The sequence below is a fragment of the Mesoplodon densirostris genome, chromosome 12, assembly GCF_025265405.1.
Source record: "Mesoplodon densirostris isolate mMesDen1 chromosome 12, mMesDen1 primary haplotype, whole genome shotgun sequence".
Taxonomy (NCBI): domain Eukaryota; kingdom Metazoa; phylum Chordata; class Mammalia; order Artiodactyla; family Ziphiidae; genus Mesoplodon; species Mesoplodon densirostris.
In genome coordinates, this window is record NC_082672.1 from 35,391,224 (window position 1) to 35,412,503 (window position 21,280).

General features: G+C 37.7%; 1 protein-coding gene across 1 annotated transcript; it reads left to right on the top strand.

Annotated features, from left to right (window-relative positions):
* Positions 1-370: 370 nt before the first annotated feature.
* LOC132499828 (protein LEG1 homolog) lies at positions 371-16,344 on the top strand. Its single transcript, XM_060114531.1, is given in 5 exon segments — positions 371-488; positions 833-1,014; positions 6,072-6,189; positions 7,715-7,930; positions 16,187-16,344. Coding segments are annotated over 5 exon segments (792 nt in total).
* The last annotated feature ends 4,936 nt before the right edge of the window (positions 16,345-21,280 follow it).

Here is a 21,280-nt window from a genome sequence, read left to right on the forward strand (position 1 = left end):
AGCAGGGGCTACTCTGCGTTGCGGTGTGCGGGCTTCTCATTGTGGTGGCTTCTCTTGCTGTGGAGCACGGGCTCTAGGCACGCGGACTTCAGTAGTTGTGGCTCGCGGGCTCTAGAGTGCAGGCTCAGTAGTTATGGTGCATGAGCTTAGTTGCTCGGCGGCATGTGGGATCTTCCTGGACCAGGGCTCGAACCCATGTCCCCGGCATTGGCAGGCAGATCTTCAACCACTGCACCACCAGGGAAGCCCTGGGTTTCTGTTTATTAATTTTTTTACAACAGTGATGGGAAGGCTGACACAATTCTTTAAAAGAAAAATATTTTGTGCATTTCTGTAAACCTAATGTATCTAGTATATCTACAGCTTCAAAATGAGCCTTGTAAACCCAGCCCTTGATCCTTTCTCTTTAGCTGATCCCACCCAAAGGGCAGACTGTGGCCATGAATCTGGGGATCATCTATGTATCTCTGTGGACAGTTGGTGGGCTGGTGAGTTTAAGGTAACAATCAAAACTCAAATTGATGACCTTTCCTCAAAGAATTCAATCTAGCATCCCAATTATAGAAACGAAAATAGAAATGAGAACTACTGCTTTTACAAAAAAAAAAAAAAAAAGAAAAATCTCTTTGACCCAAATATTGTGAACGTTTTGACATGAGGTTTTAGATAGTATTTTAAAAATTAGTAGTTAATTTATCCAATTATGAAAATATCAATTAGAGAAAACTAGTAACCTCAAAACTTGCTTTAAATACATAGGACAAAAGTAGGACAAATTACATAGGACAAATTACAAAATTTGTAATACATTAATAACTTTTTGTTTATACAGACCTTAATTATTTCTCCACAATACCCTTCCTTGCTGTGGTTGATTCTGGCATAATGGGAATATCATCATACAATGTCACCTTTCTGCCACCATCCAAGGATCAGATGAATTTTTGTTATAATGTTTCTAGCTGTTATTCATCCTTTCCAGATACAATGAAAAAATGGAATAAATTTTACCAGGTTTTGGCAGGGTTTTTTTTAGGGTTTTAAGTAATACTCTTCGAGAGTAGCCAGGTAAATTTTGAATAATATTTAATGTAAGATTTTTTATGCATTGAACAGTATGTTCCTAAGGAATAAAGTTCTAGTATCTAAATCTTTATTAGGATGACAACAATATTAATATGAGTAGATTACTGCATGACATCCTATCTCATTAGCACCCACATTAATATTAAGACTGCCCTATCCATTCTTTTCACACCAAATAAATTATATTCAAAACCTGTAGAAATTATGTCTTCATAGTGCATGTTCATCACATTTTCAGGTCAAGTGAGCAGTAAACTCTATAAATCCTACTAGGGAATAAATTGAGGTGAATTTGATCAGCTTATTTCAACTCACTTTATAAACCATCACCTGCACTGACTAAAATGATAATCTGACAATCAGAATCAAATGTTGATGTCCAAAGTGAAGTGTCACAGGTGAGAGAGTAAACAACGAAAGATCAGGTTTCCCTTTAGAGAACTTGTTCATTATGCTGCATAAGATTAGGTGAAAATACTCTTATACCTCCTCCCATTTTTGACTTTTAAAACTTTGTGGAAAGTTCATTGATGGCAAGAGAAAAACAAATAAATGAAATACTACAGTATAAAATTCTGAGCATTTCAAAATCATACGGTTGAGAGCGAGAGCGTGCGAGAGCGAGGGCGCGAGAGAGCGAGAGTGAGAGCGAGAGCGCGCGAGAGCGAGAGCGCGCGAGAGCGAGAGCGAGAGAGCGCGAGAGCCAGAGCGAGAGCGAGAGCGAGAGCCAAACACATCAGATATTCATCTACACGTGGAACAACTCCTACAGAACACCTACTGAACGCTGGCAGAAGACCTCAGACCCCGCAAAAGGTAAGAAACTTCCCTCACGTACCTGGGTAGGGGAAAAGAAAAAGGAATAAACAGAGACAAAAGGATAGGGATGGGACCTGCACCAGTGGGAGGGAGCTGTGAAGGAGGAAAGGTTTCCACACACTAGGAAGCCCCTTCGCGGGCGGAGACTGCGGGTGGCGGAGGGGGAAAGCTTCGGAGTAGCGGAGGAGAGCACAGCAACAGGGGTGCGGAGGGCAAAGCGGAGAGATTCCCGCACAGAGGATCGGTGCCGACCGGCACTCACCAGCCCGAGAGGCTTGTCTCCTCGGCCGCCAGGGCGGGCGGGGCTGGGAGCTGAGGCTCGGGCTTCGGTCAGAGCGCATGGAGAGGACTGGCGGCGTGAACACAGCCTGAAGGGGTTAGTGCACCACGGCTAGCCAGGAGGGAGTCCAGGAAAAAGTCTGGAGCTGCGGAAGAGGCAAGAGACTTTTTTTTCCCTCTTTGTTTCCTGGTGCGCAAGGAGAGGGGATTAAGACCGCTGCTTAAAGGAGGTCCTGAGATGGGCGCGAGCCGCGGCTAAAAGCGTGGACTCCAGAGACGGGCGTGGGACGCTGGGACTGCTGCTGCCGCTGCCAAGAAGCCTGTGTGCGAGCGCAGGTCACTGTCCACACCCCCTTTCCGGGGAGCCTGTGCAGCCCGCCACTGCTGGGGTCCCGGGATTCAGGGACGGCTTCCCCGGGAGAGCGCACGGCGTGCCTCAGGCTGGTGCCACGTCACGCCGCCCTCTGCCGCCGCAGGCTCGCACTGCACTCCGTACCCCTCCCTCCCCTCCGTCCTGAGTGAGCCAGAGTCCCGGAATCAGCTGCTCCTTTAACCCCGTCCTGTCTGAGCGAAGAGCAGACGCCCTCCGGCGATCTACACGCAGAGGCGAGGCCAAACCCAAAGCTGAGACCTGGGAGCTGTGAGAATAACGAAGAGAAAGGGAAATCTCTCCCAGCAGTCTCAGAAGCAGCGGATTAAAGCTCCACAATCAACTTGATGTACCCTGCATCTTTGGAATATATGAATAGACAACGAATCATCCCAAATTGAGGAGCCGTGTGGATGAAAGGCTCTTGGTGCTGCAGCCAGGAGTCAGTGCTTTGCCTATGAGGTGGGAGAGCCAACTTCAGGACACTCGTCCACAAGAGACCTCCCAGCTCCACATAATATCAAACGGCGAAAATCTCCCAGAGATCTCGATCTCAACACCAGCACCCAGCTTCACTCAACAACCAGCAAGCTACAGTGCTGGACACCCTATGCCAAAGAACTAGCAAGACAGGAACACAACCCCACCCATTAGCAGAGAGGCTGCCTAAAATCATAATAAGGCCACAGACACCCCAAAACACACCACCAGACGTGGACCTGTCCACCAGAAAGACAAGATCCAGCCTCATCCACCACAACACAGGCACTAGTCCCCTCCACCAGGAAGCCTACACAACCTACTGAACCAAACTTAGCCACTGGGGACAGACACCAAAAACAACGGGAACTACGAACCTGCAGCCTGCAAAAAGAAGACCCCAAACACAGTAAGATAAGCAAAATGAGAAGACAGAAAAACACACAGCAGGTGAAGGAGCAAGATAAAAATCCACCAGACCTAACAAATGAAGAGGAAATAGGCAGTCTACCTGAAAAAGAATTCAGAATAATGATAGTAAAGATGATCCAAAATCTTGGAAATAGAATAGACAAAATGCAAGAAACAGTTAACAAGGACCTAGAAGAGCTAAAGATGAATCAAGCAACGATGAGCAACACAATAAAAGAAATTAAAAATACTCTAGAAGGGATCAACAGCAGAATAACGGAGGCAGAAGAACGGATAAGTGACGTGGAAGATAAAATAGTGGAAATAACTGCTGCAGAGCAGAATAAAGAAAAAAGAATGAAAAGAACTGAGGACAGTCTCAGAGACCTCTGGGACAACATTAAACGCACCAACATTCGAATTATAGGGGTTCCAGAAGAAGAAGAGAAAAAGAAAGGGACTGAGAAACTATTTGAAGAGATTATAGTTGAAAACTTCCCTAATATGGGAAAGGAAATAGTTAATCAAGTCCAGGAGGCACAGAGAGTTCCATACAGAATAAATCCAAGGAGAAATACGCCAAGACACATATTAATCAAACTGTCAAAAATTAAACACAAAGAAAACATATTAAAAGCAGCAAGAGGGCCTCCCTGGTGGCGCAAGTGGTTGGGAGTCCGCCTGCCGATGCAGGGGATACGGGTTCGTGCCCCGGTCTGGGAGGATCCCATATGCCGCGGAGCGGCTGGGCCCGTGAGCCATGGCCGCTGAGCCTGCGCGTCCGGAGCCTGCGCGTCCGGAGCCTGTGCTCCGCAACGGGGGAGGCCACAACAGTGAGAGGCCCGCATACCGCAAAAAAAAAAAAAAAAAAAAAAGCAGCAAGAGAAAAACAACAAATAACACACAAGGGAATCCCCATCAGGTTAACAGCTGATCTTTCAGCAGAAACTCTACAAGCCAGAAGGGACTGGCAGGACATATTTAAAGTGATGAAGGAGAAAAACCTGCAACCAAGATTGCTCTACCCAGCAAGGATCTCATTCAGATTTGATGGAGAAATTAAAACGTTTACAGACAAGCAAAAGCTGAGAGAGTTCAGCACCACCAAACCAGCTTTACAACAAATGCTAAAGGAACTTCTCTAGGCAAGAACCATAAAAGAAGGAAAATACCTACAATAATGAAACCAAAACAATTAAGAAAATGGGAATAGGAACATACATATTGATAATTACCTTAAATGTAAATGGAGTAAATGCTCCCAACAAAAGACACAGATTGGCTGAATGGATACAAAAACAAGACCCATATATATGCTATCTACAAGAGACCCACTTCAGACCTAGAGATATATACAGACGGAAAGTAAGGGGATGGAAAAAGGTATTCCATGCAAATGGAAATCAAAAGAAAGCTGGAGTAGCAATTCTCATATCAGACAAAATAGACTTTAAAATAAAGACTATTAGAAGAGACAAAGAAGGACACTACATAATGATCAAGGGATCGATCCAAGAAGAAGATATAACAATTGTAAATATTTATGCACCCAACACAGGAGCACCTGAATACATAAGGCAAATACTAACAGCCATAAAAGGGGAAATCAACAGTAACACATTCATAGTAGGGGACTTCAACACCCCACTTTCACCAATGGACAGAGCATCCAAAATGAAAATAAATAAGGAAACACAAGCTTTAAATGATACATTAAACAAGATGGACTTAATTGATATTTATAGGACATTCCATCCAGAAACAACAGAATACACATTTTTCTCAAGTGCTCATGGAACATTCTCCAGGATAGATCATATCTTGGGTCACAAATCAAGCCTTGGTAAATTTAAGAAAGTTGAAATTGTATCAAGTATCTTTTCCAACCACAATGCTAGGAGACTAGATATCAATTACAGGAAAAGATCTGTAAAAATACAAACACATGGGGGCTAAACAATACACTACTTAATAATGAAGTGATCAATGAAGAAATCAAAGAGGAAATTAAAAAATACCTAGAAACAAATGACAATGGAGACACGATGACCCAAAACCTATGGGATGCAGCAAAAGCCGTTCAAAGAGGGAAGTTTATAGCAATACAATCCCACCTTAAGAAACAGGAAACATCTCGAATAAACAACCTGACCTTGCACCTAAAGCAATGAGAGAAAGAAGAACAAAAAAAAACCCCCAAAGTTAGCAAAAGGAAAGAAATCATAAAAATCAGATCAGAAATAAATGAAAAAGAAATGAAGGAAGCGATAGCAAAGATCAATAAAAGTAAAAGCTGGTTCTTTGAGAAGATAAACAAAATTGATAAACCATTGGCCAGACTCATCAAGAAAAAATGGGAGAAGACTCAAATCAATAGAATTAGAAATGAAAAAGGAAAATCATATGGTTTATTTCTTTCAAATGGATTCAGTAATAATAGTAATCAATATAGCTAATATTAAGCTCTTTGGGGAGAATTAAGCATTAAGTCTTTTATACTTTAACTCTTAAATGTTCTCCCCTCATTTAGAATATTGAAAAATTATATTTATAAATAGAATTGATTTTCAGAAAGAGAGATTGTTATAATTGCCCAAATATTAATAACATTTTCCTTCTTGGATAGCAGGTAAAGTCATATTCTAGTAACTTTGATGACCTCTTGAAGTACTTATGGGTTACACATGTCTCATCCTTGAAAGTTGCTCATCAAAAATTTCACAATAGATAAGAATGGATCTAAAGTTATCTTTTTAATCTTATACTATCTTTCTATCTTACACTATCTTTTTCACTGAAATCTTTTTCAATTTACCTATATGTCAACCATTGGGAAGTATTATGATAAAGATAAAACTGATAAGAAAACATTTTACTGGATAAAACTTGAAAGTATTTTATAAGTAAGTATATTTCCAGACCAGGTGATACAAATAGTACAGATATAACATTATTCATTACAAATTACAAATTAAAATTTCTTTGTCAATAAGAAGAGAAAATGGAATGTAAATTGGGGCAACCGCTATAGAAAACAGTATGGAGAGTCCTCAAAATATTAAAAATAGAACTACCATATGATGCAGCAATTTCACTTCTGGGTATTTTTCTGAAAAAAAAATGAAAGCACTAATTTGAAAAAAATATATGCACACCTCATGTTCATTGCAGCATTATTTACACTAGCCAAGACATGGAAACAACCTAAGTGTCCACCGACAGATGAATGGATAAAGAAAATGTGGTATATATACACGATGGGATATTATTCAGCCATAAAGAAGAAGGACATTTTGCCACTTGCAACAACATGGATGGGCTTTGAGGGCATTACTCTAAGTGAAATAAGTCAGACAGAGAAAGACAAATACTGTGTGACCTCACTTATATGTAGAATCTTAAAAACAAAACAAAACAAAAACAAAACCCCCCAAAAACAAAAACCAAGCTCGTAGACACAAAGAACAGATTGGTGGTTGCCAGAGGTGGGAGGTAAGTGAAATGAGGGAAAGGGGTCAAAATGTACAAATTTCTAGTTATAAAATAAATGTCATGAAGACATAATGTACAGCATGTGTTGACTATAGTTAATGGTACTGTATTGTGTATATGAAAGTTTCTAAGAGAGTAGATATTAAAAGTTCTCATCACAAGAAAAAAATCTGTAACTGTGTAGGGTGACTAATGTTAACTAGACTTGTGGTGATCATCTTGCAATATACACAAGTATCAAATCATTATGTTGTACACCTGAAAAAAAGAAAAATTGTCTGTCTAGTATATATCATTAGGAAAAAATATCAAACTACCTGAAAATCAGGAAAAATTCTCCATGTGTTATTTCATTTTTTCAGTGGTTACCTGAAATGAAAATCATGTGTTCTTAAAGAGATATCCAAATCCAGCAGAAATTGCTAATCCTCTTTGATTTATATCTTTACATTTTGAAACAATGAGAGTTGGTCACATTCCAGAGTTTATTCAAGTAGAGCATGTTTTAAGAAAAAGGCAAAACATTTGACTAAAAGTCCATATTTTCTGTGATGATAATTTCTAGATTTAAATTCTAAGAACATCTCTTCAAAGCTTCAAATCTAGGGGCTAAATCAATACCACATTTTTACAGTCTGAAATCTAAAAATTAGAATAATGTAGTTTTGAAGAAATTAGCTGTTTTATAAGTTCAGTTGGCAGAGTTCTGAGTAGACTAATTCTAAATGCATACTTCCCCTCACTTGTCTATTAGGTTACAACATTGCTGTAAACAAGAAGCAGAGTTTGAAAGCAGCAGGGCTTTGTTTGTGGATTATTTAGCTCCACCCCTCTTCCCTTCAGCTTTGATTAGAACATATTGTCTCCAGAAGGGCCTGCCAACACAAATGCTTGTTAGTGGGGATAAAGCCCCCTTCATCAGTGACTCTACAGGCTTTCAGAACACAGTCCTGCTTGGTCTAAATTTTCTCCACAAAGTGTATAAGTATACAGGTAGGTGACACAGAGACTTTATTTTTTTGTAAATTCTATATGTTGTGTTGACTTCATAGGTAATGAAATATCACTAGAATCATAATTATGAATCATTACAACAGACCGTCTAAAGAAAGAAATTTTGACTTCCTGTACGTATCTGTTTCAAAGTTTTCACAATAACCTTTGTGGGCTTTTTTTTTTTTTTAATTTATTTTTGTCTGTGTTGGGTCTTCGTTGTTGCGTGCAGGCTTTCTCTAGTTGTGGTGAGCAGGGGCTACTCTTCGTTTTGGTGCACAGGCTTCTCAGTGCGTTGGCTTCTCTTGTTGTGTAGCATGGGCTCTAGGCTCATGGGCTTCAGTAGTTACAGCACGCGGGCTCAGTAGTTGCAGCGCACGGGCTCTAGGGCATGCGGACTTCAGTAGTTGTGGCACGTGGGCTCAGTAGTTGTGGTGCACAGGCTTAGTTGCTCCATGGCATGTAGTATCTTCCTGGACCAGGGATCGAACCTGGGTCCCCTGCATTGGCAAGCGGATTCTTAACCACTGAGCCACCAGGGGAGTCCTCTTTGTGGGCTTATGATGGATTTCATTTAATGGGACATATTATAGGCCCTCCCTTACTTAGCATGTCCTCTCTTCTGGGGTCTTTGCACAAAAACAGCAGGTCAGTACCACCACATTTTAGTTTGACAAGGAGATAAGAGAAATCTCTATTCCTTTCTTGGATAAGTTTTGCTATTTTATTTTATTTTGTTTTAAAATGAAAAACATAATAAATATAACAATGATACTTGCCATGAAATAATTTTGTTATGTGAACTTTCTTCAGCCAGTTCTACAGATTATAGACATAAAGAAAAAAATCTGACCCCCTAAATTTCTGGTTTTGGAGGAGGTATATTTCTCCAAAATTTCCAAATCCTAGACTTACTAATAGTGGAAAACAGAAGAAATCACATAATGGTAAATTCGAAAATTACTGTATCATTCAATTTCCCAGATACTATTTACCATTTACCCTTGTTCTATTGAGGAAAAAAATATATATATATGTGTGTGTGTATATATATATATATATATATATATATATATATATATATATGCACATATACCTAATTTCTATTCCCTAAAGCCAAATTCAGAAGATATGAGTCAAAATAAAAATGAATGCATTGTAAATTTAAAATTGTGTATGTGTTACTTAGGGTAACACGATATTTGAATAAATAAACTTTGAATTATAATGGCAAAACTCAATAGGATTCTATTTCTCCCTCACATAATGATTCAGGATGTTTACTCAGTTGAAAGGAGGCTTTCTTCCATGGTAATTCAGGGACTTAGGATCCTTCAATCTGTGGCTGGTCAATCTTTACAGCTTCACCATTGTATGCTCAGTACAAAAATCAAAGGAATTAGAGACCTTAAAGAGAGACCCTCTTTTAAAGGCCTAGGACTAGAAGAGACAAGCATAACTTTATCTCACATACCTTTGGCAAAAATACAGCCCCACTGGATGGAGGATGGGAGGGACTTGGGAAAGTTCATTCTTGTCTGAGCCCCACTGATAGGGGAATCACAAAATCTGTTGAATTGCCGGTCATCTTTGCCACATTGTCAGACACAGAAAGTAAAATCTAGGTCAAGAAGATTTAACAAACTTGAACTTCCCAGTATGTAAAGAATGAGGGATTAGATGAATGGTTAGAGTTTATTTCATTTAAAAATTATAATATTTCTAAATTTTTGTAAGCTCTACTTTTACTAAAATTAGCTTTGGATTTGTTAAGGAGTTTTGAATTCACTGTAGGCTACAATAAAAAAGAAAAAGATGCAGAAAAGAAACAGTAAATTGGAACACAGTTAAACAAGTTACCTAGCTTCCTCACTTCCTCTAGTAATTGCATGTTCCCACTGATGCTCAGAATTCAGAAACTGTGCTGAAAACCTTGGCAGATATTTTTAGTTAATTCAAGTATAGACAAAATAATAATAAATAGAATATCATTAATCAAAATATTTTTACAGTTGAACATGTCTGGTTCATAGTTAACATATTAAACTTTTTAACATAATATTCAACTACATTTTTGATATAAAAAATTTTAAGATTTTTCTTTACACTAGCAACTGCACTAAATTTTCTTGTATTTTAGCCTTTATGCCATGATATTTTTGTGACTTCAAGTCTCCATTACTTTGGCATTTAAAACATATATTTATTTACCTTAACCAAACTTGGGAAAAGTCATACAAGGGAAAGTTTAGTCTGCAGATTATACCACTTGCTTGTGTGGCTGCCCTGCCTCACTCTTAATGTGGAAAAATACGGGGAAAAGAGTGATTCCTGACTCCTGAGACTTTGATGTGTAAGTTCTAACCAATTCTAGTCAAGGACCTCCTGTAGAAGAATTAGGGGTAGGGCAAAAGTCCAGGTATGTTAATGGAAATAACTACTCATAAAGTAAAGTAATGGGAAATAAATATGATTTTCCCAACAGAGAACTAATAGAAGAAAAAAGGGCAATAAGCCAAGCTCAAGGCTTCTGTATCCTCTTTCTTGTTCATTAACTGATCAATCCATTCTGACATATTTGGTCTACCCAAAATTCACAACCGTTACTACTTTTTTCTATTTCCTAATAACATTTCCTTTTATGACTATTATTTTCCTTATTTTTAAAATATATTCAATATATGTCTGTTATTTAAAATTCAAACACTACAGAAAGTTATTAAATGCAAATAAAACTTACCTTCTCCATCATCATCACTTAACCTCCATACCATGATTTCTTGCCTGATATATATACTTACATATATTTAAGTTTTGGGCCCACTTCTACAAAAATAGTTATATGAACTAGTGAATATAAATAAATGAATAAATTATTTGATAAAAACTCTGTATTTGCATAAAAGATTATATGTATGGCACTGTTCTATGCTATATATTTTTAACGAATCATGTATATTTTAGATATTAGCAAGTCAACTAATATTAACAGACATCATTCTCTTTAAATAATACACAACTTTCCACTGAATGGATTTATATTCTTTCCAATTTTAAGCAATGCAAAGTGACATTTGATGTCTACTTTCATTAATTTAATTTGTTGGAATGGTGACAGATTAAATTACTGGGAATGAATTTATGATCAGGTATTGCCAAATGGCAATGAAAGAGTGTGGTATAGATTATGTTCTTATCAAAATAAAGACAAAAACAAAAAAAAACCCCACACAAACTGTTTATTAAGGTTCATATTTCTGCATAGACACCAAAAATGAGTATTAGCAAACTTTAAAATTTGCAATAGTCTAATATGCAAAAAATATCACTTCACTTTTTTATGGATCTTATTCTTTTAATCACTGCTGTATCCACTATTCTCTTCAGTTACTTATGTATCTTATAAATTTGAATATGAAGGCATAACATAATTTTAAAGAGCAAAACATCTTTTATTTTAAAATGTATGAACATGCTAATTTTATACTAATTGAAATTGAAATGAATTTTGTTAAATTGAATTTTGTTTGAAATAATTTCATCTTTTGGGATCAAAGTTAAAATTTTACCTACAACTTTTAAATGTCTTTAAATTTTCTAGGAAAACTGTCTCTCGTTATATGGAAAATTTTAATGAAGTTAAAAGTTACAAGAAACTGTTTCTAGAGATTTTGGAATTCATTCTTCATTGTTTTAACGAAATGCTCCTGGAAATTTATAATAAAATAAAAGTCCACAATGATAAATTTTCAAGGAACAGTGTTCTCCAATAATAACTAAAATGTTAACTGTCCAGTATAGATTCAGTTGAATAACTGGCAAATGCTGATAAGTTAATAAATGTAATAAAATGCTGATTAGACTTTTGGGATATTATTCTACTTAAATTAATTTCATGAAATTTAGAGGAATAGATTTTCATGGACAGAAGCCAAGAGGCAGAATATTTTAAATGAAAATCTGAATAGTGAATTTGAATTTCTAAAGTGCTTAAAAATGAACTATTGGTTTAGAATGTATTACCTGATTTAGCAATGTTCCCTCTGAAAAAATTTTAAAATTATGTTCAGATTTTTTTAGTTCATATTTTATGGGATACTTCATTTTTATGGAATACTTCAGGGTCACAGAGGACAATATTTCTCTCCTTTAAGAAGAGATAATACACAAGAAGGTGGCTCTGCCTACTGCTAGTCCTCTTGGTGACTTTCCTTCCAAAGCTTTTATGAAGCCTGCTTACACAAGATTACATAGGACTCCATCCACAGGCACAGTATACCCACTAGCAAACTATTTGGAAAAATAAAATAAATAAATTGAGCTTGGTGAAATAACATTGGCATTAACATCAGAAAGACTAGAGTTTGTAGCTAAGCTCTTGCCATTTTCCAATTGGTGTCAGCTAGTTGAACCTAGAGCAACTAATCAAATTTCCCTGTACCTCAATATTCCTGTTGAAAAAATTAAGATTATAGACATAAAGAAGATTAATGAAGAGTCTACAAGATTTTCGTTATAAAGGTTGACTAATTCAATAACCAGATGGTAGTGAGCATTCAGTGTAATACATACAACACAGTAATTGTGGCACAGAGTACACACGTTTGATGAACAAGACATTTAATTATATCAAAAATCAATTATTACTATAATACAAACTCCAGGAATCTAGAACCATGAAATATACCCATAGTGAACTCCAGCAACTCTACCATTCATAGAAATCTTCATTTGCTAATATTTTAAACCATTTGTATTAGTTTCATTTTGCTACTGTAACAAATAATCACAAACTTGGAGACTTTATTTTTTTTTTCTTTTTTCTTTTTTGTGGTATGCGGGCCTCTCACTGTTGTGGCCTCCCCCGTTGCGGAGCACAGGCTCCGGATGCGTAGGCTCCGGATGCGCAGGCCCAGCGGCCACGGCTCACGGGCCCAGCCGCTCTGCGGCATATGGGATCCTCCCAGACCGGGGCACGAACCCGTATCCCCTGCATCGGCAGGCGGACTCTCAACCACTGCGCCACCAGGGAGGCCCACAAACTTGGAGACTTTAAAACAACACAAATTGCATTGCAGCGCTGGAGATCACAAGTCTGAAATTGGTTTCTCTGGACAAAAATCAAGATGTTAACAGGACTGAGTTTATTCTGGAAGGTATAGGGGAGAATCACCTCTCTTTTTTGCAGTTTCTGGAAGGTGTCCTCATTCCTTTGTTCATGGCCTCTTCTTGCACCCTCAAAGCCGGTACCATGCATCTTCAAACCTCTCTCTGATTCTGACCTTCCTGTGTTCGTTTTTTTACTTATAAGGACCATTATGATCAGAATGAATTCACCCAAATAATCCAGGGTAGTCTCTCGTCTCAAGATCCTAATTTAACCACATCTGCAAATCTCTTTCACCATCTAAGTCAACATATTCATGTATTCTTGGATATCTTTTCAGAACCATTATTTCTGCTACCACAGCATTCATAAGATTATCTCTGTATTATATGTATTCAAGGATAGATATGAGAATATGGCACAGTTGCAGTGCAATAAACACATGATAAGTTTCATCATCACAAAGTAATATACTATGTTTTTACTATTGATGGCTTTAATACAATAGGAACTGTTCTATTTCATATCAGAAATGGTGGTTGGTAGTATCTTGATTAGTAATTATATTACAAATTTAAAATTAGAGTAATTTAGTTTTGTGGAGTGAAATAGCTGGAGTAAATTAAGGAAAAAAGCTGGAGGATTTCTGTGGAGTACAAGAATGCTACTGCATTGAAACAGTGGGATGAAAGAGCAAACGATTGTCATTGGATATCAGAACTAACAGCTAAAAAAATCATCAGATACCAAGTAAAGTACTTTTTATATTTCTTGAGCTTTAGGAGAGCTCATTTCCATTTATCACTGTGCATTGTAGTTTTTCTTCCCTTGCTATATATAAACTGGCTTCCTTTACTCTATTTGCACATGACTCATTATTTCTGCCCAAAGCTCGTTACAGGCTCGCAGCCCATAACTAACTGACCTATCCTTGTCCAAACACAAATTGCCTAGAGATAAATTTTGTTTGGTGAAGTGTACCCTCTGTATTGGTTTTCCTGTTATTTTTGCACTCAGGCTACAATGAGCTGTGAACAAAGACTAATACAGTAACAGAGTAAAAATAATTGGCAATTGATCCATTTTATGAAGAGAATGAGTGGGCTGTGTTCAGAAAGGAACATATGGACTGAACATTTAATATACAAACTATACACAGATGCCCACCCTCACCTCAGGTTCAGATCAAATAATGAAAAACTCTGAAGTGATTTATTGGTTCAGATAAATTATTTTTTAAACTTCACAATAATGATTAAGTTTATGGGATATATATACATATGTAGTCTAAAAAATTTATAAAAGATAACTCCAAAAATGCTTTCCATGTTTTTAGTGTTCTCATATTTGCACTATAGCTTCAGGAAATAAAACTTAAGTAGAAAATTTTAGAGACTAGAATTCTTACCATATGACTCTCTTAATTATCTTGTCTTTTTGTTTTGTTTTGGGGTTTTTTGTTTGTTTTTTGTTTTTGCGGTATGCGGGCCTCTCACTGTTGTGGCCTTTCCTGTTGCAGAGCACAGGCTCCGGACGCGCAGGCTCAGAGGCCATGGCTCACGGGCCCAGCCACTCCGCGGTATGTGGGATCTTCCCGGACCAGGGCACGAACCTGTGTCCCCTGCATCAGCAGGCGGACTCTCAACCACTGCGCCACCAGGGAAGCCCTATCTTGTCTTTTTATATTACACTTATCTTTATCTCTATCTTCTGTTTACACCATATAATTGGGTCTTGATTTTTTTTATCCAGAGAAAAAACAATCATAATTCTGCCAACTAATGAATGTTGCTTGCCACCCGGTTCTATAAGAATTGAGTCATTAGCCACTGCAGTCACTGACCTACAATACAACCTAGAAAGAATTCAGGGTGCAGATCAAGAACAAGGCACTCTGTGCTCTGGGAAAACTGGAAGAACAGGCCTTCAGATAGTTAAACATTTTCAGGAGAAGATTTTATAAACCCAGGTTCTCACATCTTCCCATACTTAGAAAAGCACTTAAATCATTAACTGAGATATCTGTCTCCCATGATGAGCAGTAACCTCTACCAAAATGTGTGCTTGATTGCAAGTACCCCTTCACCAAAATCACATATATACTGGCCTCCCCACCTATCTCTTCAAAGAAGTTCCTTAGAGTTATTTGAGAGGTTGTCTCCTGGGCTATAATCCTCGGTATGTCCCCAAATAAAACTGAACTCACAGCTCTCATGCGGTGCATTTTTATTTCAGGTGACGGCCCTTAACTTTTATGATTAGGCTATTTGTATTTAACATAATTTTAAATCTTTGGATTAAATCTGCCAATCACAAAGAGGCATGTTTCTTTGTAATCACATTTACCTCTTCTTGCCTTTTTTGCAGAGTATTTTTTATGATATCATTTTATCTCTACTATTTGCTTACTTCATATCACTTTAGAAGTACAAATTATTTAAAATAATAAATCGGTTGTTCTTAGGATTACACCATACAACCATAATTAATTAGTCTATCATCAAGTAATATTGTGTTACCTCATGTGTGGTACTAGAATATTCTCATTTTTTTTTCTTCTTTGTGCTATGGTCATAATTTTACTTTTACATATGATACAAACAAATTGCTATCATTTTTCTTTAAATGTCAATTGTCTTTTAGAGAAATTACTAATAAGCATGCAAAATTTATATTTGCTTTTTTTAAAATAATATCTAGCAGTCTTCATTATTTTTTTAGCTTCTGTCTGGTATCAAATTTCTTGTGTCTGAAGAACATCCTTTAATATCTTTTTAATGCAGTCCTGCAGGTAATGAATTCTCTGTTTTGTTGTTGATAGTAGTATTGTTCACGGTCGTGGTGATGGTGGCATTTATTTTCATTTTGTTTTACTGAAAATGTCTTTATTTCTTTCATCTATATTTTTTTGGCACACAGATTTCAATCTATAGTAATCTGTATAGTTTCTGAAGAGATGTCTGTTGGAATCTTTATTCTTCTGCATGTAATTTGTCTCTCTGGTGTCCTTTAATATGTTCTCTTTATCTTCGGATTCCATCAGTTTAAATATGATGCATCTAGGTGTGTGTTGGGAAGATACTTATCCTCCTTTGTTCACCAAAGAAAGAATAATTCTCAACTTTTAGGTTGTGCTTTTTTTTTTTCAGCCGACATTGAGCACTTAAATTTTAAAAGGTTCATCAGTGATGTCTTGCTAAGAAAGAGATATTTCAGCAAAGATGTGAAGGAGGAGAGGGAAGGAGCCTTGAGGATATCTGGAGTAAGACTACTCCAGGCAAAGAGGAAGAGCAACCACAAAGTTTGAAAGTTGGGAGTAGGCCTGGTGTGCTTTTGGAAGAGCAGAAAGGCCTACAAGGAGAAAAGAAGTAGGAGATATAATCAGAGTGATAATGGGTTTGGGAGGCCAACGTTTAGGACTCAGGTATATAAGGGCAGATTATGTAGGCTCTTGTAGTTCACCATAAGGACTTTCTTTTTTTAACTTGGAAGGAAATGGAGAATATAGAGAAGGCTTCTGAGCAGAGGAGTGACCAAACTTGCTTCTCAGTTGAGACTGTACTGTAGAGGTAATGTGAAATCAGTAGGGAGGCTATTGTGATCATCCAGAGGACATATGGTGTTATCTTGGACCATAATAGAAATGGTAATAAGTGATTGTATTCTGGATATACTTTGAGTATAGTGCCAATGATTTGTCAATGGATTGAGTATGAGGTATGAAAGGAAGAAAGATATTATAAATGACTCCAAATTTGTCCCCTTTCTTTCCCTTCCCTTCCCTAACTTTCCTGAATAATTCACACAAAATCTAATAGGTAAACAGGGCAAGATAGGAGTTGGGGATAGAAGGGGAGTCATGGTGACCCAGCATGGAGATCCAGAGTCCAAGAAAGGTGAAAAAGGTGCACTCATAAAGTGGAGGCCCAGGTGTAGGAAAACAGAATTTAAACCCGGCTAGAGAGAATTCCCTGGTGGTCCAGTTGTTAAGACTCCGCTCTCCCAATGCAGGGGGCCAGGGTTCCATCCTTCATCTGGAAACTAGATCCCGCATGCCACAACTAAAAGCCTGCATGCTGCAGCTAAAGACCTGGCACAGCCAAAAAAAACAGAAAAATTACCATTTAAAAAAAAAAGAGGTCTTCCTTGGTGGCGCAGTGGTTGAGAGTCTGCCTGCTAATGCAGGGGACGCGGGTTCGAGCCCTGGTCTGGGAGGATCCCGCGTACGGCGGAGCGGCTGGGCCCGTGGGCCACAACTACTGAGCCTGCGCATCTGGAGCCTGTGCTCCGCGGCGGGAGGGGCCGCGACAGTGGGAGGCCCGCACACCGCGATGAAGAGTGGCCCCCGCTTGCCACAACTAGAGAAAGCTCTCGCACAGAAACAAAGACCCAACACAGCAAAAATAAATTAATTAATTAATAAAAAAAAACAAAGGACTAGTCTGCCAAAGAATGATTGAAGTTTAAAAAAAAAAAAAAAGAAAAGAAAAGAAAGAAACGGCTAGAAAGACATTCCCTGAGAGGAAAGACCCAGCCTAGGGAGCCAGAGCCCTAACAATATGCAGAGGGATTCACTGATAGAGGCTATATAGAATGGGACACTGGAGCCCAAATAGGGTGAGGAGGGCATCCATACAGAAGACAGGTTGTGGCATAGATGAAAGATTGACTTATGTACAGAAAAATTAAATAAATGCATATTTAAAAGTAATGGAAGACAAACGTTTTTTCACTGTTAGAGAGTTACAAACACGAAAAGTGTGAAAACTAAAATAACCCCTGTGCTGTTGGATTAGAATTGGAGGTATTGGTGTGAACTCAGGATTTTCAATATAAATAGATTAAAAGCAGGTAGGTAGGTAAGTAGGCAGATACGTAGATACATAGACAGATAGATAGATATAGAGGTGAATATATTTTATTATATATTTTAATAGTCCATTATCCTAGTATTCGCTAGTGGAAGTCCCTTTTGACATATATATCCATTTATTTTTAAACACTTCATTGCTTTCTGGAATTACAAGGTATTTCAAGCTCATCTTTTCCTTTACCTGCCTCAACCCTAGAATCAACCATTTCTCAAAGGCATCCTTCTTTGTTTATTGGAAAATGGTGTTTTGAAGTCAGGATCTGAGTGGTTGATATGTTCATTATTTGGGGGATATCCAAGCTCACAGACCCTCTCCTTAGACACATATGCCTACTTTTTACTTCATTCATAATAGCAACTATTTGTTTCCCAGAAAGAAGACTGTCTGTCTTACTAGACTGTCTGTTGCAAACCTTGAAATACGGTTCATTTTATATTACAGTTGAGAACAAATGACTATTTTCTGCAATATATTTATTCCGATTTTTTTAAATTTTAAAGTTATTGTCAACCTCAGCACTGCAAAGCTGGGTTTTTGAAAATTAACTGAAATTATCATTAAACATGTGCTGTTTTCTTACTGGCCCCATAAAACATGTAAATGTGTGATTATAAATATATTTTCTATTTATGATACTTTAAAAAAATTTACATTAAGCAAAATAAAATTTCCTTGGTTATTAATAGAGTGAACTATGAATAATGACGAAATTTTCTAGATCATCATGTGGACTAAGAATGCTGCCTGCCGTATCAGTAACAAAGGATGTCACAGCCATCAGTGATTGTAGCCAACCTGATGGTGAGCCCTGAGGGAACTCGGGATGGAAACGAGGAATGCCTGCAATCTAGCAGTCATCAGACTGCAGCCACCCCCAACAGTGCAGCTTGACCAAACTCAGGATGAGAAAACACAGGACACTGGCCCCAGATAGCTGAGGTGTATGTACACCAAAGTAATTATTTCAGTGAGCTCAGACTCTTGCATCTTCCCACACTTAAAAAAGCACTAAATTCCTTAACTTGAGATATCTGGTTTTAATTAACAACAATCTTTGGACGTTCCAACTACCTGCCCTTTGTTGTAAGAACTCCTATATATCCTGGCTCCCCCACTGCCTCCTCAGAACAGTTTTCTCAACATTATCTGAGATGCCGTCTCCCAGGCTTGAAGTTCTAAGAATGTCTGCCGAATAAAACATACCTCTCAACTTTTAGATTATGAATTTTTTTTCAGTCGACAATCACTAGATCGTAGTATATAACCTATTAAATATAGTATATTCCCTTTTTTTGCTATTCTTTGTTATCTACCCTCCTCACCTACCCTACAGTTTTTCTTGGTCTGCCTTTTTGCTTGCTGAGATGGAGTCAAAGCCTGTGTTCCTGGGGCACTGGAATTTGTTGATTTTTCAATTTTTACTGGGAGTTATTTTGTCTTTTTAGCATTGTCTGTCTTCAAGTAATATTGAGGGTTTGGTTTTGTGTAGACATTTCATAAATGGACAGTTACTTCACATTTTTGGGGTAGAAGATTTTGGGAGAGTGTTTGCTGCACTGCCTCTGTTGTCTACAGCGACCAGGAAATTTTCTGTGTGCTTTTGGATTCAATAAAAATTTAATCATGGTCTTGGCTCATCTGAGATGTTTTTACTGCACCAACAATACAATGCATGTCATTGATCTTTGAGCACAGTTATTGTATGCTAATTTTTGTGGATGCCTACTACTCATTTGGAAGAGTCTTAGTCACTTTATATCTATGTTTTTATTGACTTCTCAAAATAATTCTGCAAGTAGGTTTTATAATCTCATTTTAACGATAACTAAACTGAGGCACGGAGAGGGTTAGAAAAATTGCTCAAGTTCACCCTGGAAAACAATAGAGCTGAGATTTAAAGTATAGCTTTTCTACTCTGATGCCCATATCATTCAAACCAATTTCTCTAATTTCTTTTTCTACCCGTTAGTGGGTAGATTTAGTCTATGGATGAGTCCTGGTGATAGGGACGGAGTAAAGGAACAAAGTAGGTAATTAAATAGTTAATCCTGCTAGGGGATTGTAAGTACAGAAAAAAGTATGGGAGACCCCTGTATGTTAATGGTAACTCAAGACAGCAGGTTTGCTTAACCACAAAGCCGAGCAGGCTTGCACAGCAACAAAACCATGCAACAGAAGCATGAGACCTGCCCCCAAACAATAAAACAGTGGTTGTATGAGACCCACTGCCTGCCCAGTGAACTCAGCAATTTTATGATTACTAGGGCACACCCCTCTGCACACACTAAAAACAAAAATATAAGGAAAAGGTGACATTATACTAAAACCTGAAATGATTAACCACTTTTAGCATATGTTACCGTCTTTTTGCTCATTTCCGTTCCTCCATGACAGTCCCAGCTTGACCACATAGGGACAAGAAAACTCCCCCGCCTGAAGTGGAGGAGGAACCGATGACGTCTCCTCAAGAATGAGGAAGAAGGTGGTCTTTTTCCCCTCCCCACTTTTCCTTTGATTATAGAAGTGTAGCCCACTAAGTTCTCAGGGCACAGCACCCTTTCGCTAGCCTGCTTGTAAGCCTCAGAAGTGTCCTATTCTAATAAATCACTTCTTATTTATCACTTTGCCTCTCACCGAATTCTTTCTTCGCTGAGCCATAAAGAACTGGAGCTCCTTGGAGCCCCCCAAAACTGACCTACTTTGTTCCTTTACTCTGTCCCTATCACTGGGAAAGCCTTTATATGAAAGCTTCATGTGGCTCTACAAGTCACCACCTCCTAGCCAGTGGATACTGTCTCGTACGAGAGCAACCTTGAGAAATTTGATCCTTAAGCACTCATTATCAATTGTGGACCAAAGGAGGGGAAACTTACCTAATTGCTGTACACTTGCTGTCAGTGAAAACACACACAAAAAAAACCCTAACAAACATTATATATTCTATTTGCCAAGTCAGTTTTATGAGTTTTAAAACTTTAATTGAATGTCAGTACTTCATTTTAAAATGTTCTGGACTTTGGTTATAAATCAGCTAGACATATTGCTCTAAATTTCATGAAATTGGGTTACCTAGGATAACAACAGAAGAGCCATACAAGTTTATTGTCTGTTTATTAATTTCTTAGTGATTTGTGATAGCTTAATACAATTGTCTTTAGATCCTAAACATTTTAAGTGTTAATGAATTCAAAAATCAAGAATTATTAATTGAGCAAAATAATCATTGCATTACGTTGAATTTAAAGTTAGGAATGTATGGACAAAATACTAACAAATGAGCATAAGTCAAAAACACCAAAAACAAGAAAACTATATGATTATGATAGTGTTAAATTTTGAAATTACTGTTGTTCAATCTGTTAGAATTGT